General features: G+C 37.2%; 1 protein-coding gene across 1 annotated transcript; it reads left to right on the plus strand.

The window, feature by feature from the left end:
- Positions 1 to 300: 300 nt before the first annotated feature.
- Positions 301 to 19,813, plus strand: LOC109109741 (cholinesterase-like). Its single transcript, XM_042744652.1, is given in 4 exon segments — positions 301 to 444; positions 10,153 to 11,691; positions 13,906 to 14,063; positions 18,734 to 19,813. Coding segments are annotated over 3 exon segments (1,809 nt in total). The 5' UTR covers positions 301 to 444; positions 10,153 to 10,168; the 3' UTR covers positions 18,862 to 19,813.
- Positions 19,814 to 21,266: the final 1,453 nt, after the last annotated feature.

The following is a 21,266-nucleotide window of genomic DNA, read 5'->3' on the forward strand; positions in this document are numbered from 1 at the left end:
AATCATAGCTTTTAACTTATATACTGCAGCTAGGGGCACATGCAAACAAACAAAACATGAAAACAGGAACTACGCAAGCAAAACCCTATTAGTGGCCTCCTTATGTGATTGACTTATCGTCATCAGTATCCTCGGTTATTAGTTTAAAATGGAAATTCATAATGGCAAGTGCCCGCTTTGATTGGTTTTGATTTATGCAACGATTCATGCTCTTTTTGTTCCCCATTTGTGAATTGCATGGGACACAACCCTCTGAACCCTTTAAATGCATGTAAATAAATGCCTGTCCCATCTCTCATCCAGACATCTCCAAACCTCGCGAGGTTTGAAGTTGGACGCGCCGAGCGCACTGCGCGCAAGAGGTGGATCAGACGCCGGCAGTAAACCGCGAAAACCTAAAACACATCTCCTGGAAGAAGAGACAGGGAATCACCATCTGACAGGGTAAGAACTGTTTCTTTATGCCTGGAAAGCGTCTCCGTTTCCAAGCTCGTGGACGCGTTTTGGCGGTTGTGTCATTTGTCTCTGCATCTTAAATGGCGGATTTGTGAGGAAGTTTGTTTACATGCTATTCGGGTGATTTTAGTGGACTGTGTTTCAGTCTTGCTGGATTTTAGGCTTTGGTTCGGTTTTCGTAGAGTTGGTCCAAAGTTGCGCATGGCGTTTTTACGCGACACCGCGTTCATGGATGTAGCGTTTGTTTCACTGACGTGCGTCTCTTGATTCTCTGTCATCATTTCCTTGACAGGCTATTTTAAGACTGTTATCTGATTCTGCTGGCCTTATCAAAATGTCAAAATGTTCCCACACCAGGCCCGGCACCAGAATCAAATCACTGAAGGTGTTTCTTAAATTATTGAGGGTGCTGTAACACACACACACACACACACACACACACACACACACACACACACACACACACACACACCTACACCTACACCTACACACACACACACATATACACATACATACATATATACATATATACATATATATGTATGTTTATGTATATGTTATAGCACCCTCATTAATTTAAGAAGCACCCTCAGTGATTTGGATGGAGCGTTCTTTGCGCCATAGCAACGGTGAGTGGATTCTAACCTAAACACCTCTGATTTAATAAATCAACAGATATGTCCGCACTGGATAGTTTGCCAGATATTCAATAAAATGCCATTCATTCAGCTTTAACTGAGGGTGCTTTTGATTCAGTCATTTTCAATGTCATGTATGGCTGCACGAGTATGACAAAAATCAAAATCGTCGATCATTCCCTTTAAATTGTAATTGCAATAATTAATTGAGATTATCACAATTTACATTGAATGATGTTTATACAATTGTTTGACACAACTTCATGCCATATTTTTATATGAAAATAAACAAGCTAAAAACACTAACTGAAAAACCACTCAAAAGTAAAAATATGAATGGTATTGTTATACTAAAAATAAAACAATGGAAAACCCTTTAGATAACATATGGAAAGAAGAAAAACATATCTTAAGCATGCAGAATAACATAAGTGGACTTTGAACGATTAATTCGCCGCTTTGAATGATTATGCAATTGTGGCATCCATAATTGTAATCGCGATTAGAAATTCGATTAATTGTGCAGCCCTACCGTCATGTATCAGCGCAGTTTGACAAATAATTTTGTATTGTAGTGTCAGGGGCATCATTTTTTTGAGGAGGTGCTCTTATGCTTGTAATGTGACACAAAGCAGCCACAATACCACTGTATAACTGAGATAGGCTTAGCCTATGTCCCTACTAAAACAAACAAACAAACAATAAAACCATCACAAATAACATTACAAACATTACAAACCATTAACTTTTAACCATTAAAACCTTAAAAAATGGTTTTCTGTAGTGTATTTTGGAACATATTCCATTAGGATTTATTGGTTTTAACAAGCCTCCAATAGAAAGCAATCAGTTACCAGTAGAGACCAACAGGGTCCATTTCAGTTTCCAGTAAAACCAATATAATTCCAATTATAACCAGTAAAACCATTCGAATTTTGTAATGGTGTCTATTGTTTTTTTCCATCTAGTTCACAGGACAAACTGCACATTTCACCCATTATTGTTTGGTGTGATGTGCTTCCAAATTTGGGGGGAGGTGGGGCAAGCTTGTTGACGGGGGGAAGTTTAGCTAGTTTAAAGTTTACTTTCCTCACAGCCTTTATTGAATTTCATCCCAGTTAATCAGAGGAGATCAGTAAGGTGCAACTGCAGCACAGTGTGGCTTCAGTAAAGACTTGGCTGTGTGGCATCTGCCACTGTCGTCCATGTGGATTTGCGAATTACATTTGTATTTCTCTCATGTCCCTCAAGAGCTCTGATTACATGGTCCAGCTCCTCATTACCAGCTCTTCGTTGTAAATCATTGAGTCTGGAGGACGCCCTGCAAACGAAACCAGAGATTAGGTCAGATCACATGCTGTGGCTGAAGTTCTCTCGTATCATAGCTTAATTGCCGGCCTGCCCACACTTCCTGCTCTGAATAGATAATAGTATGCTAATAGAGTGTATGTCGTGCCCAGGTTTGGCCCCTTTAGACCTGTGAGGCATTGCAGTAGCACTTTCTGATGCGTTAGTAAGGGCAGTGTGTCAGGCCAGGTCAGGACACTGTGAGTCATGAGACCTGAAAGTGCCACTCTTGTTGTAGTGTTTTTATTTATTTATTTTTATATATAAACCAGGTTCATTCTGGTCCAAGGCAAGCTGATTTGTTCTGGTTGAAGCTGGTGGTTCTTGTCTAGCTGGTAAACTGATCATATATAAAATTCCACTTTGGTAAAAGCCACATTTAGTTTACATTGACACTGAAACACATCATCAGCGACATCTAAAACACACAAGCGTTATACAAATGAACTGCATTAGAGATGTGCAGATGTTTACAGTATGAATCCATTTAGCTTCATAGAAACTCATATTGAATTGATAGATATATTTGATTGCATTTAGCCTAATATGTTTTAAATTAAATATCGTCAGCGCTGTTACATTAACAGTTTAACAGTTTGATTCTGATCTGCGATTTCTGGTGATCTTTTCTTTTTCTATTCATTTTGTTCAACAGTTGTTGTAGTATTATTTATATACTAAGTATTTATGAATATTTTTATTTTAGTAATTTAATGTGCGTTTTGTATTTTTAGCTTTATTTCATTTTTGTTTAATCATTTTAGTACTTCAGCTTCAACTTATTTCAGTTAGTTTCCAAGACAACATTTGTCAAATTTAAGGTTTTCATCTAATATTTTATTTCAGCTTTAAAAACAATTTAATAGTTTGTTGTAGTTAACAATAACAACAATGCTATTCATATGAAAATACATTTTAAATTATGTAAAAAAAAAAAAAAAAAAAATCATATTGCAGGTTATAGCGTGTCTACATTTTGAATATTATACACATTTTAGAGTTATGTTTTTAGCAGCATGATCTGATGCAGTGTGTACATTATAATATTGAAAGATATTGTTGAAGGTGTTGAATTTGTTATAGAGTGCTTTGATAACTATCGTGACTGTGCTCCAGAGAGGATTAATTTATGCACTCAAATTTTCAGAAAAGTTTTACCATGCTGACAGTCCAACATCCCTGCATTCATCTCCTTAAAATAACTGATAAATAATGAAAACTGTAGTACATCAGCCCCTCCCCTTTGATCAATAAAATCATTTGCAGTCTTTTCACAGAGGAAAACTCTGTATTAAGGCTGGAGAGAGTCATGGCATACATGCACAAATACATTTTCAGAGCTCTTATTTTTTAAAGCACACAGCTCATGTTATCTCTCTCTGTTTCTCTTCATTTTATGCTGAGCAAGCCATTATCTAAAAAACTAAACATCTTACATTGCAGTTATCTTACACAGTCCTTTAAGGGCAACAGATGTTTCCTGTTATATTCAGACATTTCTCAATTATCAAATAATTACTGCATCAGCCCTAAGCGATTTCCACAGAGTTATTTAACAAACATTGAACTCTTTTTGCCCTTTTTTTCCAGTCTTCTAAGAGTTACAGTCCTCCTTCAGCTACACTTTTATGAAATCCAATCAGTTTTTTAGTGGTAGAGAGTCTCAGATTGTGTATATATACATCTGGCAGCATTTGAGTCATAAATGTGGCACGTTGGATGTTTTATGGCTGTGTTTGTGGGCTGACTGGCAGAAGCAGCAGTATCCGACAGCACACTGTCTAATGGGCCCATTGTAAACGCTGGCACAGGGAGCAGTGTGTGTCCAGAGGAGTGCAGAGTATCGATCCCGACAAATCAGTGGGTATGTAGCTGCCATTGAAGTTTTCTGTAAACAAGAAGTTCCTGTAAGGTTTGTGTGGAGCGTTTGAGTTGCTAGTATTGATAAAATAATTTGACAATCAAATAATGTCTGTTTTGACATCTTTTACATCACACAACACTTTGTGTTTTGAAAGTCACTTATGCTCATCAGTGATATATATGCTCACTGGCCACTTTATGAGGTACACCTGTTCAACTGCTTGGTAACACAAATTGCTAATCAGCCAATCACATGGCAGCAACTCAGTGCATTTAGGCATCTAGATGTGGTGAAGATGACTTGAAGTTCAAACTGAGCATCAGAATGGGGAAGAAAGGGAATTAAGTGACTTTGAACGTGAAATGGTTGTTGGTAACAGACGGGCTGGTCAAAAACTGCTTCAAAAACTGCTGATCTACTGGGATTTTCACACACAACCATCTCAAGGGTTTACAGAGAACGGTCCGAAAAAGAGAAAATATCCAATGAGTGGCAGTTGTGTGGACAAAAATGCCTTGTTGATGTCAGAGTAGAATGGGCAGACTGGTTAGAGATGATAGAAAGGCAACAGTAACTCAAATAACCACTCGTTATAACCAAGATATGCAGAATACCATCTCTGAACGCACAACACGTCAAACCCCAAAGCAGATGGGCTACAGTATCAGAAGACCACACCGGGTGCCGCTCCTGTCAGCTAAGAACAGGAAACAGAGGCTACAATTCGCACAGACTCACCAAAATTGGACAATACAAGATTGGAAAAACGTTGCCTGGTCTGATGAGTCTCGATTTCTGCTGCGACATTCAGATGGTAGGGTCAGAATTTGGTGTAAAGAACATGAAAGCATGGATTCATCCTGCCTTGTCTCAATGGTTCAGGCTGGTGGTGATGGTGTAATGTTGTGGGGGATATTTTCTTGGCACACTTTGGGCCAAGAAAACTGAGAACCAACTGAGGTTCATTTAAATGCCACAGCCTACCTGAGTATTGTTGCTGACCATGTCCATCCCTTTATGACTTCAGTGTGCCCATCTTCTGATGGCTACTTCCAGCAGGATAATGCACCTTGTCACAAAGCTCAAATCATCTCAGACTGGTTTCTTGAACATAAAAATGAGTTCAATTTACTCAAATGGCCTCCACAGTCACCAGATCTCAATCCAATAGAGCCGCTTTGGGATGTGGTGGAACGGGGATGTGCAGCCGACAAATCTGCAGCACCTGCGTGATGCTATCATGTCAATATGGACCAAAATCTCTGAGGAATGTTTCCAACACCTTGTTGAATCTGTGCCACAAACAATTAAGGCAGTTCTGAAGGCAAAAGGAGGTCCAACCCGGAACTAGCAAGGTGTACCTAATAAAGTGGCCAGTGAGTGTGTTATTGACTGTAATTATTGGTTTATCATTCATATACATATCAATATTTGTCTTGTAGTAAATAAGTAAACCACCATAGGTATTATATTCACATATCTGTATGTTTTCCTTAAAAGGTTACAAATCTCAAGAGGGAAACAGTAGAGCATCATTCCTCCGATAATTCCCATCATGCTCTTCTGACTCACCCAGGAAGTTTGTCTTCCTCATTCTGATCTCGATGAATAATGGGAGATGGAGTGAGTCAGAATGTAGAATGTGCTAGATCTTATTCCAAACTGTCCAGCACAGATCTGAGGGCTTGTTTGGCAGGCCTTTCTGAGAGTGCTGGTAGGGGGGCGACTTTATGATGAGGGACTGTGGGAGAGTCACAAACAGACGTAGGTATGACGCCATGAACTATTATTACTAAAGGCAGATGTCACAGTTGCGATGTTCAGTGCTGGGAAATATTATAGGGGGTTTCCTTTATTAAAAGCGTTCGGTAAAACCCTCTGTCTGTTGAAGAATTGTTCATGTGGGTGGATATTTTGAGTCTTCCGCAGCCCTTGCTGAACTGATATCGATTTTGGAGGAAAACATGTAGACTGATGGATTCCTGCCCAGTATGATGTTGTTTTTAAACCATCATTATCATATAAAATAATAAACAGAAGTGGACAAAGTACAAAAGTCCATTACTTATATAAAACTGACTTTCAAAGCTGCTACATAGTAATGGTTATCTACTTTGAGTGCCTTGATCGAAATGTAGTGGAGTGAAAAGTATGATATTTGTCTTAAAATATAGTAAAGTTAAAGTCATACGTTTCCAAAAAAAAATAATAATAATACTCAAGTAAAGTATTGATGCTCAAAAAGTGTAATTAAGTACAGTAATCAAGTGAATGTACTTTGTTACTGTCTACCTCTGGTAATAAAGCTAAACTGCTTTTTTAGTTTACAAACGTTATAGGTATACATGTATACTTTCTTAATATACATTTCTAATCTGGTGCACTAAATGATCTTTTCTGTTATGGAATGCACATTTCTCATTATCCAATCAGGCATAGAGTAAAACAGTCTTACATTATTTATTCTTGTCCTGTTTCACTTGAAAATCACATTATTGAAGTAAAATGGGTTTTGAATGCCATTTCATGTTGACTTTAAGCCAAATGTTCGGATTGGCCTTTACAAAGGTATGGTGCTTGTCCTAAGAACTGCAACGAAAGTCCCAAATGCCGTCCTCTTGGGTCTCATTGAGATCTGCTTCAGAGGTTTTTGACAACTCAACCCAAGTGTCTGATTTCTCTTAGACAAAGGTTCCAAAAAATGTGTGTCTAAGATAAGACAAAGATATGAGTGAAGAGGAAAACAAACTTGTCTGAAGGCTTGGTCTAAAGGGACAAAACGAAAAAGAGAAGGTGAGAGTCTTATCTTCTCAATTCAACCTGCAGACACAAGAGATTTGCTGTTGTCTTTCTGCATTGTCGGTCGGATAAAGTGCTGTGAATCTTCAGGGATCTCCTGACATTAAACATGCCATTTACATGAACCTGGCGCCAGTGTTATGATGCTGCTGTCGGATGAATAAAACCGTCATTAGTTCACTCACTGATATATCTCTCACAAGCTTTCTCATGCTTTTTGTGGGTTGACCCCTTGTGGTCTTTCTTTAGTCCTTTTCTCCTCAGATTTATTTATTGGTCTTTCTTTAGTCCTTTTCTCCTCAGATTTATTTATATATATATATATATATATATATATATATATATATATATATATATATTATCTGTCTGTCTATCTGTCTGTCAGTAAATTCATTATCTTCTAAATGTTGATTGAAAAGGTGCCATTTCTTGCCAAGGTCTCTAATGAATTCTTTATTGCATATGCTTTTTGTTTGATTTGTTTCATCAGTCAGGCATTAAATTGCAAAACTAACATATTCTGACTAAATTGAGACGTAGTCCTTTGTCCTTTTGTTCAGTCTGGCTCCTCATTAGTGACAAAGCTCCTACAGCAAACCCCTATTGTTTACTTTGATTTATAAATTAGGGTAATCTAATATGTACAATTATCATTAAGACATTAATCAAAGTATTGCTGACTTTAAGGGATACTCCACCCCAAAATGAAAATTTTGTCATTAATCACTTACCCCCATGTCGTTCCGGAACACAATTTAAGATATTTTGGATGAAAACCGGGAGGCCTGTGACTGTCCCATAGACTGCCAAGTAAATAACAGTGTCAAGGTCCATAAAAGGTATGAAAGTCATCATCAGAATACTCCATCTGCTATCAGACATGCAATCTGGATTATATGAAGCGAAGGGAACACTTTTTGTAAGCGAAGAAAACAAAAATAATGACTTTATTCAACAATTCCTTTGTCAAGGTTCTTCTCTGTGTCTCTCCATATCACCGTATGCACTTCTTTATCATCCGCTCGACAAGGATGCACTGTTTTCTTTCAAATCAAAGCTAAAAACACGTAGAAACAGCCGATTTCCATCCAAAATTGTGTTCCGTAGACGAACAAAGCTTTTACGCGTTTGGAACGACATGGGGGTAAGTGATTAATGACAAAATTTTAATTTTGGGGTGGAGTAACCCTTTAATCTACCAGTAAAATCGAATAATTAGTGGTGCATATTATTATTGTGAATATTTATAATTGAGAGCTTTCTCTAAAACTCGAACTTGTGAATATTTATCCTTGTTTGAATATTCACCCTTCTTCCTTGGTGTTTCGTTGATAGGCCCACAACACCTCCAAAGGGCTCAACAACAACACCTGGCATCCTGGGTGAGCTCCCCTTAATGGAAACTTAATGGATGTGTAAACATACAATACCGCAGATCATGCAGCTTGCTGAAGAGAGTGCTGTTACTTTTGTAAGCCATCAGACTTTTAATTTTCACCTGGCGAAGAAGAAGAAGAAGAAGAGATTACCTTGTAGACTTAGAAGTGGCCTTGTTTTGGTAAACAACCCATAATAGTTTACACTATCAGAAAGGAAAGTACAAAAGCTGTCATTGCGGCAGTAACTTCTCAAAAAGTACACCTTTGTACCATATTTACCCCTAAAGGGTGCATATTAGTGCCTAAATTGTACATATTAGTACCCAAATGTTACATATTAGTAAAGGTACAGCTCAGGAGAGAGCTTTTATACTGTTGTCTGAGAGAATTACTTTAGAAATCATCAGAAAAATACTTATTTTCTGAATGATGTTTACCAGTCTATGACAATTAACTTTTACAATTAATTTACATTAAAAACAATTTACATTCTACTCTCCATTTTCAGACGCTCATTATTGTTTGCTTTCTACAAGATTTGAGGAAAGTTGTGATTTTTAGTATTTGTATTTGAGATTAGGAGCATCTCCTTTCATCACAACATCAAAGAAGAGGCAGAAGTAAAAATTCTCACCACCGTAAAGAGATTTTGAGGAAGCAAACACTTACAAGTTAATTTACCACATTGTCAGTCCCAATGTGCCAACCCTTAAGCTTTCCTGTCACTCTTGAAGATGCTCTGTATGGTGCATTTTCTGCTTAAGAAACTTACTTTTCTTTCTTTCTTTCTTCTTTTTTTTCTGTGGTGTACTGTTTGAGGTATTTATAAATATTTCTTTGTATTTATTTTATTTATTTTTTGAGTTGCAAACTGAATCGCGTTGCACAAATCGTGCAATGACAATAAAAGTATTCAAATTAAGGAAAGTAGTTCTCAATAATGTAGGAGCTCAGTCTTCTGGGTCAATCTGTCTAGTGCAGGCAGGCCATATTAATCAAGCAGGATTTACCCACTATCACATCAAGCAATCAGGATGTCTAATTTTAGAAATCTGTTTTTTTTTTTTTTTTTTGCACTTGGAGCTGAGTAATCTCGAAAACGAGAAGGGTTGTAGGGGTTGGTGGGTGTCTCATCATACTGAGTGAGTCATAGAGAGCATTTTGATTGTCTGAGCTTTCCTCTCCATCTGGAGTAAGCTGAAACCGAGGTGTCATTAATAGCTGTCTGACTGTCTCTGCTGGCTCCTGCCTTACTTGTGTAGCCGTGTTATGTTACAATATGCTGTTTTGTCACAGGGGAGAACCAGCCTTTAGGAAAAAAAAAAAAAAAAAAAAAAAACTATATGTATATATATGTATATATGTTTATGTGTGTGTGTGTATATATAATATATTATTATGATGTCATTCTTTGTTAACCCTGATGCTCTGTAGTGATTGACTTTGCTGTTTTTATGTTTGGGGTCCCAGAGATTTCAATGGCAATTAATAAAGGTCATTTGAAATTAACTGTTAATTTTACCTCTTATTCTTTCAATAAGTTCCTCTGATCTCATCAAAACACAGCAGACTTATACCTGTTAATATGATCTAGGTTCTCTGAAACCCCAAACAGAACATGACTTGTTTTGATTGATGAAGCTTATATTAATCTCTTTTTATTCATCAGCCTTGAAGATATCATAATGGGCATTGACATCAAAACTACTTTGCAAATTCTGGCTCTGTTGTTCTTACAACTGGCAGCAGGGCAAGATGAACTGATCGTCTCCACTGACAAAGGCAAAGTCAGAGGACTAAGGCTTCCTTTGCCGGGTGGTTCGGAGTATGTGGCGGCCTTCCTTGGGATCCCCTATGCAAAGCCTCCATTGGACCAGCTTCGCTTCAGACAACCAGAGCCTGCTGAGGCATGGAACGGTATACGAGATGCCACTCGGTACTCCAATTCATGCTTTCAGGATCCAGATACATTGTACTCAGGATTCCCTGGAGCTGAGATGTGGAATCCCAACACCAGAATTAGCGAAGACTGCCTGTACCTCAATGTTTGGACTCCTTCAACTGACCTTCAGAACCGAGCCAAACCCTTAGCCCCAGTAATGGTGTGGATCTATGGTGGAGGCTTTTCCACAGGTACAGCATCCCTGGACGTGTACGATGGCCGTTTCCTCAGCCATTCGCAACAAGTGGTGGTGTTGTCCATGAACTACAGAGTAGGAGCATTGGGCTTCCTTTCTCTACCAGAAAGTGAGCGCTTTAAAGGTAATGCTGGTCTATTTGACCAGCGCCTGGCTCTCAGCTGGGTGTCAAGGAACATTGCCGCATTTGGGGGTGATCCATCTTCTGTAACCTTGTTTGGGGAGAGTGCTGGTGCTGGCTCTGTGGGACACCATTTGCTTTCACAAGGCAGCCATGGACTATTCACCCGCGCAATTCTCCAGAGTGGTAGTCCCAATGCTGTGTGGGCGGCAGTGGAGCCAGCTCAGGCCTGGAATCGTTCCTTGGCTCTGGCTCGGCTTCTGAACTGACCGCTTGGACCATCTGCTGATGAATTGGAGGCTTGCTTAAGGGCAGTTGAACCTGAGAAGATAGTCAGTCTTCAATTTGAAGTCATTCCTGATCCCGAGATAATAAGTGTCCCTTTTCCACCAACAGTGGATGGAGAATTTCTCGTAGACATGCCAAGTGTCTTAATACAGTCGGGGCATTTTCTAAAAACAGAACTTTTTTTGGGATTGAACAGGGATGAAGGGACATACTTCCTTGTTTATGGTGCACCTGGATTTGGCATCCATAACCAGAGTCTTATCAATCGAGACCAGTTCCTCGCAGGTGTATCCTTGGGCCTCCCTGGTTTTAGTGACATAGCCAGAGAGGCGGCTGTACTTCAGTATACTGATTGGACAGATGAGCAGAGCAAGCCAAAAAACAGAGAGGCCCTAGGCTGGTTGATAGGCGACCGCTATTTCTCATGCCCCTTACTGGATTTTGCCCGTAGATATGTTGAGAGTGGTTGTGTTGAGAATTTTTTCATTTTTAATTTTTTCTTCTTTTTCAATCGCTGGAGTTTGTGGATGTGTGTTGTGTGGGTGGATGAGATCCCGTTTGTTTTTGGGATTCCTTTGAACCAGGTCTTTGGATTCTCAAAGGAGGAGGAATCCCTGAGCAGGAGGATCATGGAGCACTGGAGCAACTTTGCTAGAAGTGGGTAAGTGTAAATCTGGCACCACACCTACTTCATGAGATTATTTTCTATCCAGATTCGCCCAAACATGAACATACTGTCATTTACTCACTTTAATTTAGTTTCAAATACATTCTGCACTGTGAAGAAAAAAAGTGCAAAAATGGTACAACATCTTGTTACTCGGGACAACTTTGTATTTTATCAACCCATACAAGATGCATATTAGTACTTAAGAGTAGTAATTAGGGCTGCACGATTAATCGAAATTAAATCACAAAGGCAATAAATCGCGATTAGGCTGAAGCTGCGATTGTCTTGCGTATCTTTCAGTGAAGTACGGTTTTGTGATCAGCAGTAAATCTCCATCCGAACGCCAGAGGGCACTCTTGCAGTGAAACTCCAATTACGCCTCGCAGAAGAAACCCAGAAAATGCCTATAGCGGTTGCTGAATAAACAGAAGATTTAACTGCTTTCACTGTTTCAACGTGACTAATAATCACACGACTACGAAAATATATTGTTTATCTGAGTTTGTCTTATATTTTTTCATTATAATAAAGAATATAATAATGCAATGCTAATCAACATAGTCTTTATCACTGCTTAGAATGCTATAAAATCTGTTGTGTGCCTTATTCTGTGTAAGAAGCCACATCATCTCACAGAAGGATTTTTTTTAAACACTTGACAGACCTTATGAAGTGAGTTTGATGTAAAAACCTGTTTATAAAATTTGGTATTTTTACGTGCTTTCAGACAGAACAACATTTACTTCACAGAGCCGTAGTTCACTGACAAGCTACGCAAACAGCTTTCATAATCGCAGAACGATCTCTTCAATTTCATAATTACACCATTAAATCATCTGCAATTATGAACACGATTTTGCGTAGCTTGTTATTGAACTATGGCTCTGTGTAGTAAATGCTGCTCCATCTGAAAGCACGTGTTAGAGATTTACTACTAATCACAGAAGTGGCTTTGCTGACAAGTAAGCATGACAGTCACATTCGATTAATCGTGCAGCCCTAGTAGTAATGTGTAAACTTTATGTACTACTATGAACATTTTAGGGGTAAATAAGTTACAAAGATGCCCTTTTAAAGGTACTGCCCCTTTGATTAACTAAAGGTAAAATATTTGTGGAGCACAAAAGGAAGTTGTAATTCATTACAAGCCTTGCCCCCTGTAGCTGATGTCAAATCTCATTTGTGTTGCATATATTCAAATGCGTCTTTTTGACGCAGTTTGGCGTCAATGATGTGAAACAAAGTTGGTTGTTGCATGCCTTCTAACTGAAGTGTGAATGTTTGTTCAACACATAAAAACATTATTTGACGTAGCATCATATGACTTATGGCATACAACACATGTATGACCTTTATGGTGCTAAGCAGTGTAAACATTCTGCCTATTTGCTTTTCACAGGAAAAAAAACAAACAAAAAAAAAATACCTTTGTATGGTGTATGAATGACAAATTTTCGTTTTTGGCTGAACTATAATTTCTTTAATACAGAGAATATTATACTCACATTTGTGTTTACAAGACTGTTTTATGCACTTGTATATATTTACTAAAAACACTGAGGGGGATTGTTTATATTTATAGCTGAGAAAAATATAAACCAGTGCAGATTTGGAGAAGTTGTTTAATCCATAATATCTTTATGAGACTGGCTTTCATCTACTCACACTTTTTCAGTTAATGTGTAAAAAAAAAAAAAAAAAAAAACTCTTGGTGTTGCTGGCAGGCTAGTGTTGATTAGCATCCTCATTTGTTTGGCATAAATTATGGAGAAGCAGAGACAGCCTTTCTTGTGGCTGTGAGCAAGCTTAGTTTATTTCAATTAACACTTCATACACTCTTCACGCTGCAGGGGAACATCACTATGCTAATACATCAATGAACATGATTAGTAAACAAGATCACAATAGAACACGCTGAAATTAATCTTTTCCTGAAATGGGCTGATTCGCTTATGAAAAGTATTGAGTGTGATTCCTTAAATAGCTTGTTATGAAGACTTTGCTGGGATTGTGCATTAAGATTCAAAGCCTCTTGTTGCAAAGGACTGCAAGGTGTTCTTTACAAGAGCATGTAAACGTCGTAGCTATTGAGTCATTGCATTGATTTTTTTCGGCTTGAGTTGTTTTGGGGCACAAATGTATTGATGGATCTTGGCGCCATTCATAAACTGACCTTTTGGTTGATTTCCTTGCTTGACGTTTCAGGGATCCGAGTGTGGAGGGAGCGGATTGGCCGCCATTCACGCTGGAACATCAGCAGTATGTCACGCTTAACACTGGCCTGTCACAAACACTCCGGATGCTTCGAGCCAAGCAGTGCAAGTTCTGGGACAGTTTCCTGCCAAAACTGCAGTATGTCACAGGTGAGAGTCACAGAATGAGAACAGCTGTCCACTCAGACCTCACAAACAAAGAAAATCATCACTTGCTTCTGCTTGTCTCTCCAGCTCTGCCTGGTCAGTGGAGCTTAATGTAGGACTGGGGGTGGTTTAGCGTTTCAAAGGCACTGCAATTATTTACATTTGGATTTTTATTTTTATTTTTCATACACCGAATAATGTGGAGCACTGCATTAAGTCGAACACACCTTTTGTCTTATATGTGTATCATATGATGTAGTTATTATTATTATTATTATTTTTTTAAGTATCAGCACGATTGCAAATGTGCTATTTATTTTATACAACAGTTTAATAAACCGTAAGTTAACATTGTGAGTTACGTATAACACAATTTTGTTAATGTTTTTTTTTTTTTTCTTTATTTTGACAACAAAAATTTCAAAATAAAACCAAAGCAAAATTGAGTCTCCGAACAATACGCAGTGATTCATGATTCGAATGAATGTGTTTTGAACCAATCAGGTTACCAGGTAATTCAGTGACCCATACTTAAAGACAGTCGCTTGCGTATTTCGTTTTGCAGTTTGAACAAATCATTTGAATGAATGACTCACTCAGCTCACTCAATGAGACAGTGACTTGCTGCCACCCACTGGTGGTTTTCGTTTGATTTTTAAAGTACCTTTTTAATTAAAGTTAAAATTCGAAATGATTTTATATTTAAATATTGAATCAAAAGACAATCTCATAGCATTATTTATGTGATTGTAAATGCAACATAAATATATTACATAACTTCTGATGCCGCTTATGTGTCACCTCTGCAATGCAAAGGTTTTGTTGATTTCATTGAGTTGGTAGCAGCCATACACTGTGTTATTATTCCAGTTGAATTTAATTTGAATGTTAGGAGTTTTACATAAGTGATGCATACATCTAATAAGTATAGAAAAATGCTCTTTTTTTTTTCAATCGGTCAGTTTAAGGTGGCAGCTATTGTCCCTTTAATAAAAAAGTTAATTTCTGTCACTGCTGCAAATTTCTTTATCATTGTACCAGCAGAAAAACACACTCAGCAAAATATAATCTAAACTATTATCAACAAAATCTTTGAAAATATTCACAACCCTAATTTACAGTATTTATTTTTATTTCTTCAGGTTTTAAAAAGCCTTAAATTTGACTATAAAAATGCACTGCAAATCTGTTTTATCCAAAGTGACTTGCATTGCATTCATAATAAACCTTTGTCAGTTCATGCCATCCCTGGGAATCAAACCTATGACCTTGGTGTTGCTAGCATCATGCTTCCCTGTTTGAGCTGGTCGTAGTTTTGAGCTGGCTAAGGTCTTCTGAGTTGTTTGTAGTCCGTTGCTAGATATTAATCAAAGTCAAAATAGCCCTTTTTTTGCCCGTTTTGTCATTCTTAAGGTATAGACCTTGTGCCTGAAAAGTAGTAGAACATAATGTCTGAAGCATAAAAATGCAGGACAAGTTCCCTTAGCAAGCATCACTTATAACGTTTCAGCTTGTATGAACCGAGCTGTGCTACTCGAGTTAAATAGGAATGTCTTTTGTTATTTAGAGATCGGAATGACAAAATAAAATGAGTTGCACAATTTGGCCTGGAATCCAGGAACTTGAGATTGAAATTGAAATGTACACTTTCCTCAAAAGCTGTTTTGTCCCTACCGTGAATAGCAAGTAATGTACTTGTTAAACCCGTTCAGAATGTATTCATAAGGACACATGGATGTGTGTAATGGAGAAATATGTTGCAGAAATGATGCTATGTAAAAAAGCCATCAATTTAAATTAAGCGTGAATGGCTTTGAATGCTTCAGTCTTGGCCGTGGATTCATTTTATCCATTATACATGTATCCCACCATCAGAATGTTTTCAGGTGAATTAGGTTTGATATTCTATTTGTTATTGAGGACTTTGCTAAAAGTGGAAGCTATTTGAAGAGAAACTAAGAATAAAAGTGATTGAGTCTAAAGTTATTCAGGCACCTGCAACTAAACATATGCCTTTTTGTGACATCACATTCCAAAGTGAGAAAGAAAAATCACTTTTTTCCATGAAAACAGTTTGAAAAGAGCATTTTGCTGTTGTTCCTTGCTCATTTAAACCTTTTTCAACTAAACATGTAGCTTGTGGTTTGTTTCTAGCCCTGCGGTGAGAGATGTGAGCTTTTAAGTGCATTACTAAACATAAGGTGGGAGAGCAAGTCACGGCATTATGTACTGGAATTGGTCGCTTGTGCGTTTGTATATTTAAACAGCTTTTGGAACACTTAAAATCATCTTGTAAACCTTGGGCTGTCTTCACAGCTGTCATTACTGATTTAAGCAATGAATATAGACTGATGCTTTTAATCGGCTTTCTGGAGGTCTTTGCAAGGTGATGCTCAATAGTGTAGCGTCTGGAAACTCCCGGAGTTCTGGCTGTCAGTATTATCGGTGGTAGAAAACGGAAGAGAATTGGAGTTCCAGGTAGTGCAACCGTAGGGAGCAGAATTGAATTTGACACTGAAATGGAATGAATCGATTCTGATTTGAGTCTAGGTGAAGAAATGTACAGAGAGCTGCCAGAGAAAGCCTTGTCTTGTTTATGTACTGGAGGTCAGGCGCCAGTGACTACGCATACAAATGCACATATGCGCAAATTGAATTATCGTCACTGCGGGCAGTGTGCAGTCTCTTTGGCGCTTGTGACGGCAAAGCCGTTCCCGGAGGATTTGCAGACGTGCCTACTCTTTTGAGGCTGCTATGCTTGCGTACAAACAAGTTTTTATTTATTTATTTATTTATTTTATTAAGTGAGGACATAGGAACGAAGAAACCTTATCAGCTTGACTCATGAATATTAATTAGCGAAGCAGCATCCAGTCGTAGTAGCTGATTTGCTGAAGTGCATGTGAGTGGGGTCATGTCGAGATGATAAACTCCATTTGGCCCCTACTTTTATACCAAACTCTAGTCTGTAAGGTAAACAGTGATTTATGGTATCTGAACCAAGTTGACATCATGAACTTATTTCAAAGACAACCACCCCAGGAACTAAGATATTAGCAATATGTAGCAATATAGCAGGCTGAAAATGCTGGTATTTCAAACCCGCTATTTGGTTCGTTCATACAATTCAGCATATAATAGATGTAGAATAGAATATTAATAGAATATTGAATGTACAGTTTTAGAAATAAGTGGACATGGGTTTAATGAAAATGTTGAACAGATCATTTAATCGTTTTAATTCATGCTCAGTTTATTTTTTGCTGTGTCTAAATCAATTTCCATTCTCTCATCTTTTGTAAAATCCCTTTAACTAACAAAAGCCAGTTTCTGGGAAGTGAAGTGACATCATTTTGAAGGTTAAACAACAGCATGTATGTCATTGAGTGTTAGCAGCAGTTTTACTGGATTCTGTGATTGTTTAAAGTTAGAGTTGAAAAGTTACTGTATAATGGGGATGACTTGTTTGTTGATTCCTTTTTTTTAATATTAAATAGAAATTGTTGGAGAGATTTGTTGACAAAAGTGCTTGTCCCTGATTTTCTAGTGATTCTCTCATGAGGAGCTTTTCATGATTGTGAGAAGTTGTAAAGTTCTCTCACTTGATTTCATTCTAAATAAAGTACATGATTATTCTGCCCTGTTCCGCTCTCTCACTCTCTTCTGTGGCATGGATCAAGTGACAATCTGTTGCCATGCAAGCCGTGAGTCTCTATTCTCAACTATTTTCTTTCAACTATGGCACTTGTGCTTGAAAGAAAGGGAGCTAAAATAGCAGCGCTGCATGCTCTGACAATAAGATTAGAAAATTATGCAAATATAATTTTAACATAGAATTTCCATGAATATGTGTACAGCAGGTAACTAGCTATTAACTTGGATTTTTTGTTTTTTATTTTTTTTTTAATTAGCAAGGTTGTGCAATTTACAATTCATTCTTCTGGGTATTGATTATTTTGGTATGCTGTTCAGAGAAGTTGGTCTTTAAGGGAATAGTTCACCTAAAATGTTGCATGCTGCTGAACACAAGCATTGCATTTCAAATGCGAAATGACATTTGTCAAAATGCACCAAAAAATTGTACATGTACAGTCTTGTTTTGTCATACAACTATTTTTGATGACTTTAACGTGTACCTAGGAGATAAATATCCACCATCAGGGAATATTTCCAACATTATTTTGGGTTTCCAGTATTAAAGACAGGTTCTGCATATTGTAAACAGGCCAAAACATTGAGCAGAGCTTTGAATATTTGATTGAGGTTTTTGTTCTGCTCGATCGAAGTTGAATATATGGCTTCAAGATGAGAAAAATGTAAAGCAATTTATCACTTTTGTCATTAGGGCTGTTATTACCATAATGCACGCATGCACCACTGCACAAACTCAGATGGTCATGCAGGTTGTATTTAGGCCTCCTGAATGTTTCTTGTGTTGAAATGACTTCACTTCTCATTTGCAGTATGATAAATCCAATATCCATCTCAAATTTAACCTGCCTTATTCTCTCTCTCTCTCTCTCTCTTTATTTTTTTTTGTGTTTATATGACTTCACTTCTCCTCTCTCTCTCTCTCTCCTCTCTCTCTCTCTCTCTCTCTCTCTCTCTCTCTCTCTCTCTCTCTCTCTCTCTCTCTCTCTCTCTCTCTCTCTCTCTCTCTCTCTGTGCTGTAGTGAGTATTGATGAAGTGGAGTTTCAGTGGAAGTCTCAGTTTTTCTCATTCCACCGCTGGATTTTTGACTGGAAGAATCAATTTAACGACTATGCCTCAGTCAAAAAGCAACAGTGTGAAGACCTTTAATGTCTGACCACATTTCCCCAAAAACAGCCCATGCAGTGCACTTAACTACTTCACAAAGCTTCAGAAAGCCAGAGCCCATACATATGGACGGAGAAAAGCTTCTGTGGTTTCTATATCTTCACAGCATGGTGCCTTTTTGCTTCCTCTGGGCCTTGTCTTGAAGAGAATTGCTTTTTTGGGAACTCAAAAAAGGGTCCATATTGAGATACTTTGGTAAGCTTGTTTAAGTTATACAAGAAAATGTCTAAGCCACTCTGGGTATGAATAAATAAATAGTTTTTGTTTTAGGACCATTAATATTTAAAAATCCATTGCAACATTATTTTTTTCAACCTAAAATGTAATTATTTATTTTTTATTTTTTAGTAATTATACAGCATGATAGTATTTGTTCTACAGCCTTTCATTTGTGCTGGATTTTAATTATTTATATCACACCGATGTGTTTTTGGTGAGATTCACCTCTTAATGGCCAAGAAAATGAACTTTTGTTTGATTGATTTGGTTTGGTAATGTGTGACTGTTGAGTTTCACACTTTTAAACAGTGCTATTTATGCAATCTGATTATGTTTAATGTTGAAAATTTTTTCATGATTTGCTTGAGGCTTGTTCCTTGTTTTATCAAAACAGTAATTTTTAATACTTTCCATTCTAATTAACGTATTTGAGAGAATATATAGAATTAAATATGAATGAAAGTGGAAATTCTGCATTTTATGATGAAATTCAGGAATAATGGAGTATTTTTAACACAAAGCTTCCTTCAAACTAATAAACCGCAGTGTTTACATGGCACATTTGTGGTGCTTTAAATAAGTACTTCTGTAATGGAAATGAAGATGAATATTATTGTTGCAGCAGCAGGATGCTAATATTACACAATTAGTCACTGTAATAACTTTGTCTGTGCTGGATTTTATGTAACTTTGTCTGTCTTTCTTTTTTTTTTTTTTTGTGTGACTTTGTTTGTTTTTATTTCTAGCATTATTACTGTCTGTTTTTTTTTTTTTTCAGTTTGTTGGCTTGACAAAATGTAACAAACTTCTAACTGTTATTCTACATATTCTTACCATGCAAATATTCTCTTACCTATAACTTATAGCACTCATTAATTTAATGTGAATGAAATTGGCTTTGGCAGTTGAAAAAGTCTGTTGATAACTTTATTAGAAATTGTAACGTAAAACATTGATTGTTTTCAGCTGATGATAACATGATAATGTTACTCCTGCAGATTTAAATAATGTGCTCTATTTGAGTCATTTGAGCCATTTTACCGTCTGTAAATTTACATTCAGATGCTTATCCTGCATGCCTAAAGTAATTTTCTAGAACTCCATGTGGCAAATATTCCTCTCATTAGGCCTTCAGAACAGAAATATAAGGAACAGAATCACAATGGGGCATCAGGTTGTTGTGACAGGTGTGTTTTCAGTGATGGACAGAGACTGACTCATCTTACATATAACGCTGCGATTTATTTTATTTATTTTTATTATTATTATTATTATTATTATTATTATTATTAATATATTTTTTTTTTTTGGCCCAAGGTTTGCTTTCAGCTGGGATTACAGTAGTTCATCTACACCGACTAAAACTAAATTTTCATGCATGTCGTATGCAATACTGTAATGAATAAATAAATAAAATGTTAAAATTGAGATGCATAAAATAATTTTGGATTCAGATACGAGACGAAAACCTCAATCAACCCAAACATGCATTATTGGCAGTAGCCAATTCCAAATTTATAAACCACATCCGGTCAGTTTCAGTTTCTATTTTTGTCTGCTCTGTAATTGCCTAGTTACAGTTAATCATTAAGAACCACCAAACTATTGTGCTATTGTGACATCAGCACTCACATCAAGTGTCACTTTTCACTGTCTGATTATTCAAAGATCACGGTGCTGAAATAAATGTGTGTACTTCTGCAACATAAGCTAATCTGATCACGTCGTATTTTGTTGTGTGACGTTGAGCTGTCTGTAGATGCTAGTTTGTATGTTTGCCATGTGTCCTTGAACTCACCCTTCCTGCTGATAATATGAAGAAGCCACAAGCATTTGGCATGTAACGCTGAGGGTTTAACAGTCGAGCAGATGGAGTTTGGGTCTGAAATGCCATAGTTGTCCATTTATTCACTAATCATTTAGGGACGCTACTCGACTGACCTTTTCCAAATCATTTGGTTAAAGGTGGCACTGTGTTCTGTTATTAAAGGCCAAAAAGAGCTCCCCAAATCAAGACAAAAGAAAGCAAAGCACTGTGTAATAATAACAGGTGCCCTCAATTATGAAAATATTGGCATTTTTTAAAATGGTTGAGAAAACGGTCACGCTTTGGAGATTATGATATGAATTAGAAAAATTCAGAGTTGAGACATGTTTGTGAAGATTAT

This window comes from Cyprinus carpio, chromosome B18 (assembly GCF_018340385.1).
Source record: "Cyprinus carpio isolate SPL01 chromosome B18, ASM1834038v1, whole genome shotgun sequence".
Lineage (NCBI taxonomy): Eukaryota > Metazoa > Chordata > Actinopteri > Cypriniformes > Cyprinidae > Cyprinus > Cyprinus carpio.